The following is a 13,335-nucleotide window of genomic DNA, read 5'->3' as shown; positions in this document are numbered from 1 at the left end:
GTCTAAATAGTTTAAAGGCACCATGAGATAGCAGAGACAGAATGCATAAATACAGGTACCAAAGAAATGAGTGCAAAGAGAAGATCTAATGTATCACAACTCTTTTGCCACCTCTAATATGGAGAACGATAACAAAGTCTTTCCAGATTCCTCTTGGACAAGTCAAGATAACATTTTGCTACACCAAATGGAACTCATCTGCTCTGTCTTGCATGCTGGTTTTCTATCACTGCGGTGACAAATATATGCCGTCAAGATGTACAGAGATGTAAATCTTGAATTGTGAGAGATTGCTGGATTTTTTGCAGATTCCTCTACCATCGCACAAGCACCTGCTTTAGTTTGCCAGAAAAATTGTTATCATGTTATCATTCCTTCCTTCAACCACGACTAACACATTGACACATTGCTTGATTACATTAGAGAAGATTGTGAACATTTTTGCAAACACTGAGACATGATTCAGCTGATATATACACAATTCACACACCAATGTTTGGTAATCATTTAGCATGAATTAAATTGTCATCATTTCATATGCTACAGGTCATTTATATATTTACACATCATACGCAACTTGGTACAGTACAGAGTTTAGTGTCAAGTAATTCAAACTTTTAAGTGCACACTTATACATATACAATGAATTAATGAGTGCAGTTTGCCTAATAGCAACACTACACACATATTAAAAACTATGTAAATCTAAATTGCAATATATCCAATAATCAGCCAGTAAAACATAATGCCAAATTAAATTTTGAATAATGCGAAATACACTGTACATCTTAACATCTTTATTTGTGCTTGGATTTTAAAACATGCATGATGTTGTAGCTTAAAATAAACTGTTAAGTATGAGTGATCATACAGGTTGTATAGTGACAAGTAGCATTGGCCATCGATCACTGCAAACTACACTGGGAATATTTTGAGCCAGCACATCTAAAAGTATCCAGTTGAAAAACAGAAAACCAAAACTGTGTCTGCTTTATACTGCCTTAAGCACCTTTCTCACCCATGCCATGTGTAGTTATCATATGACTGTAAGATCTATACAAAATCTACTGAATTCCGCTGGCTTTGAGTACATCTATATTCATTACTCTACCCTCGACATGATACATAGATCAATGATACACAGATCAATGGACTTGATAACAGAAATTTAACATGCAATGAATATTCAACTGTTCTTACTGAAGTCACTATCAATTTCAATGCTGCCAGAATGAAATATCACGCAAGTATTCTTTTCTCGATTCCAGAAGCGATAGATTGAAAGAAAAGAAATATTCTCAAGATTTTATACAACAAAGTTCTCAACAACTTTGCATAATCAAGGTGTACACAATGAATACTTCCATAATATTTATCTTTTACTAAACTACAACTGTACAATCACACACAAGGTTTTATTTGACATGATGCAATGAAGGACAAATATGGAAATTTTAAAATCCTCCTGCGATCAGAAAAGGATTAAATCTTGATGTTATGAATGTCTCATTACTAGCATGCATCAAGGCAATGTGGTATAGCTCAAATACACACTGGGAATAACAACATACGTGTAGCATAAATTCATCTAGTAGTTCAGTAATGCAATGAAGTGCTATCTCTAAAAATACACCCATCAAACTCACTTATTCATAAGCTTCCTACGATACATATGTACAGACTGCCACATTAATAATCTGTAGAGATTTGTGACATTTTTCAAGGACTCTCTATGGACAAATGATATTTTGCAATAGCAAAGTCTTATGAATAATATAACACCAATACATTTTTTTCTTTCAAGCTGCTTCTAAAAAAGATACAGCCACAGATATACAAAAAGAATGAGAGAGAGAAATAATCATAGTAATTGCACAAATTGCACAGAATGCATTATTACAAGATTCTACAAATAACTGATATATACAAATGTACGTGAGAAGAGGAAAACAAAATGAAACCCATGTACATGTAACCAAAGCAGAAATAACCAGAACTTTGGGGGATGGTTGAAACATGATGGCATAAGGTCAACAGGCTACTATAAAAAGCCACATGTACAAGTGTGCATATTGGTCCCTGTCTATCTTGTCGCTTGAAGGCAGACTTATTGTGTATCTTGTCATTGCAAGGAAGACTCATCTTGCCATTCCAAGGCTGACGTGATACAATGTACCCTGCCACTTAAAGGCTGCCTTGATTTTGCCACTTTTAATGTGATAAACTTGCACATGCTCTAAACTTTGGCATGGGCAGGTATCGATGAAGCATAGCATCGTAACTCCCTTATTTACACTGCACTAAGGCCCTTTTGTTTCTAAACTACTATGCATCATATCTATCCCATACATAATTGTAGTAAAATTATTGCAAAGATTTCTGATAGGCCTGAATAAGAGAGATATGCAGCTACTTGCTTACAGCTGGTAGAATGCCCTCAGTTGCTAATTTCTGCACACTAGAAACTCCCTTCTGCCTTTGAACTGCAATGAGCTTACATAGCCTAATGCAAATATCCCATCTTTTTTCATACAGAAGAGTACTTGACAGCATATGAAGGATGCATAAAATATCACACAGCTCTTTCAGTAAAAGAAGCAATCCTCACAGGCTAATTTTTTTTTTCCTAGGAGGTACAGGATATTTACAAAATTTAAAATGCATCTCCTATGTAAGATTGACAAATAAAAAGTATTATTTCTGTGAAATTTTACTTAACAAAATGATTAACATCTGTGCTACATCTGTCCTAACATAAATGATCTGCCCTGAAAAGAAAATGCTCTATGGAGAAGAACTGGGAGATAAGAAGCATCCAATATACCTTGTGATTCCATGGGGACGGATTAAGTTACAATGTAACAAACAACCCTGAAAGTACTGCATGCTTATTTTAAACTAACTTGCATCATTCACACTTGAGAAAGAATTAAGGCACTGTGATAGTTGGCGGTGATCACATCTATCAACAACAACAACAGTAACATATATCTGTCTTATTTAAGTGCAGTTAAACATCCTAATTTGACCACTCTCCAATTTATGAAATTATTACAAACAATTATTTCTTTTTAAGTGAGAGCAAACTAACAAACACTTGGGGGGGTCTGAACTATGAAAACTGAAACACAAATACTTAATTTGCAGGTCACACACAATGGCAGTCATCAATCATATAGCTCAGCACTCAGCAATAAAATAAAGAAATACTTGATATAAAACTACAACTTGTAGCACAACTATAAATTAATACACATTTTGTACATCTATGCAGGCCTGAAAATCATTTTGATGAGTCATTTAGCTAACATTTTCAATACATGACTTGTGACAAGCAGCTACAGACAGAATGTGGGAGAAGCGTTCATAAAATATTTCACAGCTGCATACTTTTTTGTTTCATTTACAGTGTCACACTTTGAGCCAAAACTGTTAGACTTTAACAAAATAAGACAGACAGCATCATGCCTGCATCTTTCCTTCCCCCCTCGAGATATCACAACAAAAATCCTTTCCTGCCTGTGTAGTCATACTTTTAAAAGGAATGAGGAATACATGATTGTCTGAACTGTAAATGTGAGGATATTTCAACTGATTATAAAAGGAAGAAAAGGAACAAAATTTCAGCTTCTACAAAGCACTTATAGAAGAATATTGATATAGGAAGGTATGCGATGATGACAATTCTTGGTGAAGTTTTTCCTTTTTAAGTTTTTCCTACCACAAGAACTCTCCAGTCTTCAGAATCTCCTCTACCTCATCAGCGACCTCCTGGGTGACATGGTTATCTCGCATGAAGTTAATGGTGGTCAGGATGCTGTTGTCTTTGACCAGCTGGAGGATGGCGCGGGCGCTCTCGTCCGTGATGTCATTCCCCTCCAGGTTCAGCTCCTGCAGCGCAGGATGGTCGCGCACCGCCTCGATGATCTCCCGGCAGCCGCTGTCCCCGAGGGCTGCGTACTCGATGCTCAGCGTCCGCAGCGATGAGTTGCAGCGGATGCCCGCCGCCAGGGCCTTGCAGCCGATGCGCCCGATGGAGTTGTCGCTCAGGTTGATGTTGGTGATGTTGGTGGGCTGCTTGAGGAGTTCGCTGACCTCCACCGCGCCCTTGTTGGTCATCTTGGTGTCGCCGAGGTCGAGGTGTGTGAGTTTGAGGCCCGTCTTGGGCGGGTCCTCATCCTGGTCGGTCTGTTCTGGTATTTGGTGGTGGAGGGTGATGAGGGATTGGATGATGCTGGCCACGCCCTTATCCTGGATGGGATTACCTCGAATTCTGTAGATAGGAAGATTCCAAAAATATCAGTCAGTGAGAGGCAGCTAGTGCTACACATCAAGCAAACAATAGAGACTATCTACAGCAATCCAAATAAAACAGAAACTCAATGCCACTTTCCCCCTATAATTCTTATTCCATTATTTAAACAAGATACTACCAGTGACACCTTTCTATTGGGGGGGGGGGAATCAAACAACCCACAAGTTTCTCGGAGAATTATGAAAAGCTCAAGGTGGAGACAGTCTCAACTTACTCCATCTGTGCCAAAATCCTGTAATAGCTCTTGCACAGCACACACATCAGTCTCGTGCAGAAAGAAGACACCCTGACATTACTTTGAATTCATACCTCTCTATGTCACTTTGGTATTTCATTTATTCTAGTCTCAATGCAGGTACATAGATGTTTTAGTCCATAACTTGAACTATAGTACCAACGACACCTGCTGCAATAACATTACAATACTAAATTTGCATTGCAATATATCGGACATGTGCAAACATATCTTGTACAAGTATCCTCAATACTGGCACGTAAATACAGAATCACAATATGCACAATATGATCATGCACTTTGCGAGGCTTATTAGTATTGTGAATATTTAGTTTCTGATGAACACATACACAATATTCCACCAAGAAACACTGTCCACTGGTGTTGTGATGAAACAATGATAAACCAATATCGCAAGCACAGTGGAAATATGCCACTGTCAGAAAATTCTGGTCCTCTAAGATCAACAATAAAAGTATCAATTGCCCTTGATTCCTTTAATTCAAGTGGGAGACAAAGAAACAGCGCACTGTTTGTGTTTTTTAATAGACAAGGAAAAAAAGTGTCTGTCATAACTTCAGTAATGATATGTCATGCACAAATTTGCTTTTATCAATTTTCAGAGACTCCTAGTCAGAGTTCTACTCAAGACTATTTTCTTAATCTTCTTTTGAAGACTGAATGCTATCTGCAATTCCTTTTCCATGCTATGCTACATGTACATGTATCTATACTACTGTACTTGGCTAAAACAGCACAACACACTAATTTCAGGAAGAGGTTATACACTGTATTCTACACATGTTAGTTTAGTACCCCGGAATATAGAGGGGCGTTAGAGGGCGCACTTACAGAAAGTACTCCACAGACTTGTACTTGGGATCATCAAGCAGTGCTTTGGCAATCTGCTGAGCTTGTGCTGGTCCCAGACTCTTTTCACTCATGTTCAGGGCAAGTCTGCTGTAGGACTATAGAGGGCAGTGTTGGAAAAAAAGTGGGTAATTATTTGCTGTGGTTTAATTCTGAAAATCATGCTTAATTTCCCTATCAGATGAAGCCCTATTGTCATTTATTTATCACCTGCAGAACTTCAGGGAAACTTTATAAAGTATTGTAAATGTTTGTCAAAAACCCATTACTTTGCCAATTCACCTTTATTTCAATTCAGATATTTATACAAGCCTAATCTTCTGATATCACAATTTAACTCTACAGTTTTTAGAGTAAATTGAGATGACCAATCTAATATGCAGCTAAATTTTGAATGGCTTCATTACAAGTGCACATAATGATGACACTGACTCTAGGAAAGGCTCAACAAGTTTCACTTGATTACAATGAGATGAATGATATCAATTCCTCATATGGAATGAACGAAAGCCTGTCAACATACAAAGAAAAATGTCACTTGAAAACAAACTGGTATTAGTGTGAGAGATAAATGAATGGGGTACAATGAATAAACTCATTCCCTTTCAACAACAAAAAAAATGAGACATCAATGAAATTTTCAAAAAGCCACATATTTCACCATAACATAACAATGCAAGTGAGTCATACATTTGTGTCGGTGAAATGCATTTTAAAGTGCAATAATGACAACTTATTTGGTTTCAGGTTATGTACTTCAAAGTTCTTCGTTGTTACGTTTATATTTCGACTTTGGCACCATGTTTTTGGTCTTAAACATTCCTTGACCTTTTAGTATTGCCAAGCAAACTGCAGAGGATCAGAGGGCTGAACAGCATTGTCAAAATTTGATCATGACTATTATACGCACTCTCACACAAAAAAGTAATTAATTAATAACTGTATCTTTTTAATACAGATTAAGCTGAAGATGTTTGCAAGGCAACAGCATCAAATGCATTTCAAAATTTGTATTTTATCTGTAATCAGCAACCATAATCTTGATAAAACTACAGCAAAACTTCATCACTGCTAAGTTTTGTAGATTAATGAAGAATCATGCACATGAACCTATAGAGTACCAAAGTGATGACATAACAGTCTTTAGTTATAGCTTGGGTTGGAAGTTGCAAGTGCGTGCATTAACACCCAGGCTGGGAAAGTTTGTTTAGAACCAGTTTCCATGGCGATGAATCACTTATGACATCACACTTTGGTACTCTATCGCATGCATTAGTCATAGGTGTGGACAAGGTGGAAGAAAAGTCATGTGACAGATCACCTGATTCTCGGCAGGTTCAGACACACTGGTGTTAGTTTGTGAAGAAGGGTGGAGATGGGCCTTCTCCAACTCACTCTGCTACAAGGTGGAATCATCGGAAGAAAGAGAGACAGGATTGGTTAAGAGGGGTGCGTGCAGGTTACGACACAGAGACAGAAATCACGAAATGGCAAACTTGTGTGAACAGATTGTTCAGATATTTGTACACAAAACTCTTGAATGAGGTTGTGCTCGACAAAGCACTACAAAGCCTTAAAATCATGGGGCTTGAGTCTTTAATTAGGTATCAAATAGAAGATTCTTGACCAGCAATTATGTGGTTTTTCTTTGTTGTTTTGCTTTGATTTGTTTTGTTTTGTTTTATTTTGTTTTGCTTTGTTTTGTTTTGTTTTGTTTTGTTTTGCTTTGCTTTGTTTTGGGTTTTTTATATGGGACAGACTGTGGTTATCATCATCAATTGTAATACCCTCCTCCAAGAATTTTGGTCTTAATATTCCACATGGCTACCGCTAAGATCATACATTATTGAAGGAAAGTCATCAGCTCATTTCAGGATGACTGAACAGGCTGGGTCGCAAATGTGACAGCAAGTCTGCTGCAGGCTCTTGCAGGGATCCAGTTAGAGAGAGTGAGAGAGGTGTTAAGCTTGTAAAAATGCAAAGGCTGAGCAAGGCTTGGAGATAGCCAGCAGAATGGCGGCTCAAATGCATCAAGAAAGCAGCTTGTCGCTTGAGGCAAGTGGGTCAGTTAACTCTAGTTACTACCTCTGCAGAGCCAAAATTTGGGAGATTTTTCCTTGTTTGATAAGGTTCAAAGTTTCTTGGATTGAATCAGCAACTATTCATCATGGAATTGCTTTGATAGAAAAGTATGGCTTGAATCAAGGGAGAGGTTGATATATGGCAGTATTGATTGTTCAGAAGTACACAAGATGAATGTTAGTAAGGCGGAGTGTTCACAGCACATTATCTCTCAACAGGAAATGTTTAAATGCCCATGATAAATAAAAAATCTTGTTAAATATTCATCTCCTATCAATCATCTAGTTCTATCTTGAGAAAAAAAAAAGAATAACGTTTCCATCTCCTTCAATCACACACATAATATGAGGCAGACATTTTTTTTTTCTGTTTTGTTTTGTTTTGTTTTGTTTTTGAAGGCATCGCTGTTTCTAAGTTCCTTTGCCAGAGTAATCTTTCACCACACAAACCTGATTTTGCAGCCAGACAACAATTTCCTGATTTTGGCACGTTCAAATACTCTGAACCTATGATCACTGAAGTATGATTTCTTCCACTTTATATAGATGTATTATTTATACTTTTTTCTTTTTCTTCTTTTTTGTTGAAAGTACAGCAGAAGCAAAGGAAAAGTGCTCATTAAGTATAAAAAGTTTCAAGACCATTACCTTTGAAGTCACAGAGCCCATAGTGAAGTGTGCAGAAGACATAATATTTGTATACTTTAGGTAATTGGTGACACGAAATGCACCATAACAGCATAAACTGTCTCCATTTGGGCATTATCTAGGTTAGACTGGAAATAGCTCAAACTAGTGATACACACTTTTTGATTTTTGGACAAATATTAAAATTTTTTTTTAGATATTGCCTCATTTTGGATTTTTTCAGCTTTTCTGTATACAATTTTATTAGAGAAGAGTGGTGACAAGTTATGCATTCAAACAGATGAAAAATGGTATTAGTGGTGCTACGCCGTGTGGTTTCCACTCTATGTTAAGATACAACCAAGGCTTTCAAGACATAGAACTTACTGAATCTGTTGCATGCTCACGAATAAATCCGGACAATTTGATTTTCTGCGCCTCTTCGTCCTCAGAGTCTGAACTCGATGAAGATGAACTGGAGCTTGAGTCTGACTGCTTGCCTTTGTCGTTTTTATCTTCTGTCCCCTCATCTTTTGGTACTTCCGCTTTGGATTCCTCCTTGTCTTCCTCCTTCTCCTTCTCCTTCTCCTCATCTTTTTCCTGTTCATTCTCATTTTTCTCCTGTTCTCCATCTCCTCCGGCACTGACGTTAAGCTCGTTGCTTGGCTCCTCATCCTTTGGAGTGCTCTCTTGCTGCTGTTCACTGAGACTCTCCTCTGGTTGCTCTTCTTTACCCTCATCCTGTTTATCCTCTTCATCTTGCTTCTCTTCTACATCCCCAGCTGTCTCCGCGGCAACACCATCTGCATCATCCCTTGAGGTCTCTTCCACTTTGGCCTCATCAGAAGGTTCCTCCAGCTGGCCACTGTCAGGAGCAGCCAGCTCTGACGATTCTTTGGTTGCCTGAGCCTCCTCTGAGTCTGACTTGACTTGTGCCACATCGTCATCCTGGACCGACTGAGGGGGTTCTTCCTGAGCATCTTGGCTTCCTGGAGACTCCTCTGGCTCCTGTTTGGGGGTGTCATCTTCATCCTGCTTATCATCTTCTGCCACATCTTGAGAAGCAGTTTGAGGCGGTCCATCCGCATCAGCATATCCGCCTGCATCATTATCAGGTGCCGTCTCGGTATCCTCTGTGCTTGCAGTCTGTTGACCCACATCGTCCTCTTTGACACTCTGTTCATCACCTTCCTCATTGTTACCTTGATCCTTGCTTATCCTGTCAGCATCTTCCTCCTCATCCTTGTCCACTCTGGGATTTTCATCCTTCTCCTCCTTCTGATTCTCTGTGTTTTCCTCATGGTCACTGCTCACTTTGGCCCCAGCTCGATCAGCATCATCCTCATCCTTCTCCTGTATAGGAGGCTCCAAACTCTGCTGAGGAGTGTCCTCCGCCAACACTTGCTCCTCTGCGACAGAGGCACCATCCTCATCAGCACTGACTAGTACTGCCTCCTTTACGAGAACTGCCTCCTGGGCTGGTGGTTCTATCTCTGCTTCTATGGTAACCTCTTCTGAGAGACTCCTCTCCAGTTGTGTGGCTTCCTCCTCTTCCTTCTTCTCTTCTTCCACAGGTTCATCTTCTGGTTGCCTTTCCTCTTTATTTTCTTCCTGATCTGATTTCTCCCCTCTGAGCTCTTCATCTGCTTCCTTGACCTGTTCTTCTTCCTTCTCGTCAGCAGAATGTTTCTCACTTGTGTCTTTTGTCTTCTCATCTCTCTTGTCATCCTCATCCTCATCTGCCGAGCTGGAGATCTTGAAGTCCGCTTCAGAGGCAGTAGGTTTTCGGTCACCACTGAAGCTCTCTTTATCACCTTCATCGTCGGAAGACAAGAGTCTGTTGTCTCCCTCTGTATCGCTGAGGACACTTTGCTCCTCCTCTCTGTCATCTTCCTTCTTGTCTTCCGTCTCTTCACCAATCTCCTGGGCATCATCTGTCTCTTCTGGAATCTCTTCCTCCATCTGAGCTTCTTCTCTGACAATCTCTTCATCTTCTTCCGCATCCTTTTCCTCCTTGATATCATCGCTATCTCCCTTCTGATTCTCCTCTTCAATCTCCTCCTCTTCCTTCTCGTCCCTTGCTTGTTCATCATCGTCTTTTTCAAACTCATCCTCAACTTCATACTCTTCTGCTGTTTCCCTCTTTACCTCCTTGTCCTCTAGCACTTCATCAAGAATTTCTTCCTCTGGCTCCTTGTCATCCTTGTTGGATTCAGCTTCGAAGTCAGACTCAGCATAGTCATCCTCTGCTGCTTTCTCCTCTGTGGCCTGGGAGACTTTCTCATTCTCCGCCTCTGAGAAGAAGTTGTCTGACTCTGGTTCTGAAGTGAGATAACAGCAGAGAAGCCAGTGGATAATTCATCTCAAACCCATTTTTATTGAAAATAAAAGAAATATTGCATCTAATATTCAACAGCAACAAACAGGATGTTGTCAATGACAAAGTAGCTCGGATGCAGTTTTTGACTTGACCCATCATCAGAATTGAACAAAAATGGCTGTAAAGGCAGAAATAGTGGCAATCAATAGTGGGAACTTCCAACTTTCATTTTGAAGGGTGTTAGGGTATCATGGTTCAAGGGAAAGAGAAATTACAAATGTCAAGGTCACTTCATGTACATAAATCACTGCCATAAAACTTTTAAGTGGTGGTAGCCCTCCTGAACTGCAGTTCTTAGTCAACACAAAACTATACACCTAGTATTTGCTATTGATTCTACATTATCTTTGATTCACCGGTCAGATCAGTCACTCACTTACATGTACCTTCCCTCAAAAAACAGGCATAGACAGAATTTGTCAAGTTATAGAGGTACATAATAACAAGAATAATAATAGTCTGTTCTTAGAAACGCATAATACCATAAGATAGTCTCTATGCGTGTACAAAATAATGAAACAAAATCTATCACATATTTCTCTATTCAAACATGTAATCAACAATTGTCAAAAAGGTGAGTTTTTAACACAGATTTGAATTTATCAAAATCTGCAATCTGTAAGCATATATACTCCCTAATCTCTGGAGCATGACCCAGACATATAGAATGGACTTAGTCAGTCCTTTTTCTGAGCCAGATTTATCTTTTCATACTTGTTTGACCCTTTGTGAACTTTTGAGTACTAACTGTCACAGAAATCCCCAAACACCTTTGTATACACTGTGCAAAGTCCCTAGTACAGAAAGGGTTTATACTGTCAGGTTCTTAGGGAGGAAGCGATAGGTACCTGTTTGAACGGCAGAAGAAGGTCGGCTGTCCACTTCCTTTTCTTCTTTCTTGTCCTCATCTTCTTCAAAATCATCTTCATATCCACCTGCACCAGAAAATGGAAAACATTGTTCAACAATGCAAATATAGAAAGGTTTTTATATATATAAAAGGAAGCTACTGTATAAGCCATATGTGTGATGATGCATCACAAAACCGACAAAAAGTTGCACACCCTAAACAATTTTTTTTTTTTTTTTTTTAAAGTTGCACACCCTCATTTTGCATGAGGACTGAAAACAGGTGAAATATTTGAACCTGGTCTGTCTTCAGTTTCTTTGTGTTTTCTGGAAGAGAATTCTTCTCCTATGTAACTCCAAAGTTTGGGTTTATAAAACAAATGGGAAATTGTATTTTGAATAGTTTTGATAGAATACTATTTGATAGAATGGTGTGGTTAGGTACATGTCTCAGAGACCCCTTTTCACTTCATTAAAAACCCTTTACACAATGTTCACTTTCAACTCTGATAACTTTTGAAAGGATGGTGCTGCTGTATTTAAAGTTGGTATCAGTCATGAACAAAATGTGCCTAATGAGTGTGGAAGATTTCAGTGTAATCTAATAATCCTTTCATTGTGATTATCACAGACTTTCACATCCTGTTTTTTTTTTCCCCATTCATTGCACAGTGCGCAACTTGGTGAGATTAAGCACATGACTAGACCCCAAACTTCAAAGTCACTTCTCACAGTGAAGACTTTTCCAGAGTGCGTTCTTTCTTTCCATTATTTGGACAGCTCAGGAAGGTCCAGTTGTATTGAGTTCATCACCATTTACCTTCCGTACACTCTCCCTATCTCACTTCCCTCCTCCACTCTCCTCTTCCTAGGGTCTTCTGTCACTACTTAACTACATATGCATGGTGTCTAATACCACAAACCTCTCTTCCTCAAAGCTACTCCTGTCTTGGAAAGTCACCCCAACCGGGTGACGATAGTTGACTGCTAGTAGTTGTAGGAATTAACATCTTAAATAATTAATTTGATGATCATGCATCTATAGCTAGTAGTGTGATTGTCAGCCACCTCTGCTCGTAAAAAAAAAAAAGACCCAAAGAGTGGTTGTTCTCCTCTATGGACTGAAGATCTTGTATGACTGGAAAACAATCACATGAGGTATTGAGTTGTAGCAGCACAATGAGTCATGCTTTCATTTTCTCACTTTACTATAAAGAATTGTTTTCGTCCACACACTGACCATATCCCCTCATGGTCACACTACAAGGTAGTACGAGCACAATTTTACGACCGCTCTGGTCCACTGTATCGCCAGCACTCATTATCATCATTCTGAAATTCCTCGTGAACAATATAACCTTAACTCCAGTCATTTCTCTGGTCACTATGGCATCATGAGATGGACATCCTTTAACCAATCTCCTTCTTCTTCCACTCCATGTCTCGAAGAAGTTTCGCATACCTGTTACAACTATTCATTCACAAAATTCAACAACTCACGCTCACTACATATACGCTGCTTGACCAGCTTTCGACGTAAAAGCACAGAAACATCAAGTTGTAAATTCACCCAACCTCATCATCTACATCCAAACATCGGACTCGCGAACTTCTCTCTCTCTCTCTCTCTCTCTCTCTCTCTCTCAATCTATCTCACTCTCTTTCCATCTCTAATTTTGCCATCTCCTGGAGCATTCAACATTGTGCCATTTCACTTTATTTAATACTGGAATAAATTTTGTTTTGCGTTATGTTCTCTTGTGTATTTGCTAAACGAGAGAAGTGCAATGATTGAACTTTCAATCGGAGGACCATTTCCTGCAACTTCATCAACGCCAGGCCCAGCTCCAAAGCAGGGGGTATTTTATCATGTCTTGAAAACAGCGAATGGTGAGTAGAAGGATAAACTGTCTATGATTCCTGTCCTACTACAAAACTCCTTCAGAGTGATGTACAGTTGTAGGCCTGCTGTATGGTA

The 13,335-nt window shown here is 39.1% G+C and overlaps 1 protein-coding gene across 1 annotated transcript in view; it reads right to left on the bottom strand.

Moving 5' to 3' along the window:
* Positions 1-3,357: 3,357 nt before the first annotated feature.
* Positions 3,358-13,335, bottom strand: part of LOC139739317 (uncharacterized) — a 39,254-nt gene continuing 29,276 nt past the window's right edge. The window contains exons 9-12 of the mRNA XM_071649932.1: positions 11,367-11,443; positions 8,516-10,441; positions 5,403-5,518; positions 3,358-4,273 (exon numbers count right to left, since the gene is read on the bottom strand). Of these exons, the coding sequence (XP_071506033.1) occupies positions 3,718-4,273; positions 5,403-5,518; positions 8,516-10,441; positions 11,367-11,443 (2,675 nt within the window). The 3' untranslated portion in view covers positions 3,358-3,717. The remainder of the gene's footprint in view (positions 4,274-5,402; positions 5,519-8,515; positions 10,442-11,366; positions 11,444-13,335) is intronic.

Source organism: Diadema antillarum, unplaced genomic scaffold (genome assembly GCF_040938485.1).
Source record: "Diadema antillarum isolate AM-2024a unplaced genomic scaffold, OU_Dant_1.0 seq00000793_RagTag, whole genome shotgun sequence".
Taxonomy (NCBI): Eukaryota; Metazoa; Echinodermata; class Echinoidea; order Diadematoida; family Diadematidae; genus Diadema; species Diadema antillarum.
The sequence above is the reverse complement of the archived record's forward strand: the minus strand, read 5'-3'. Positions and strand labels throughout refer to the sequence as shown.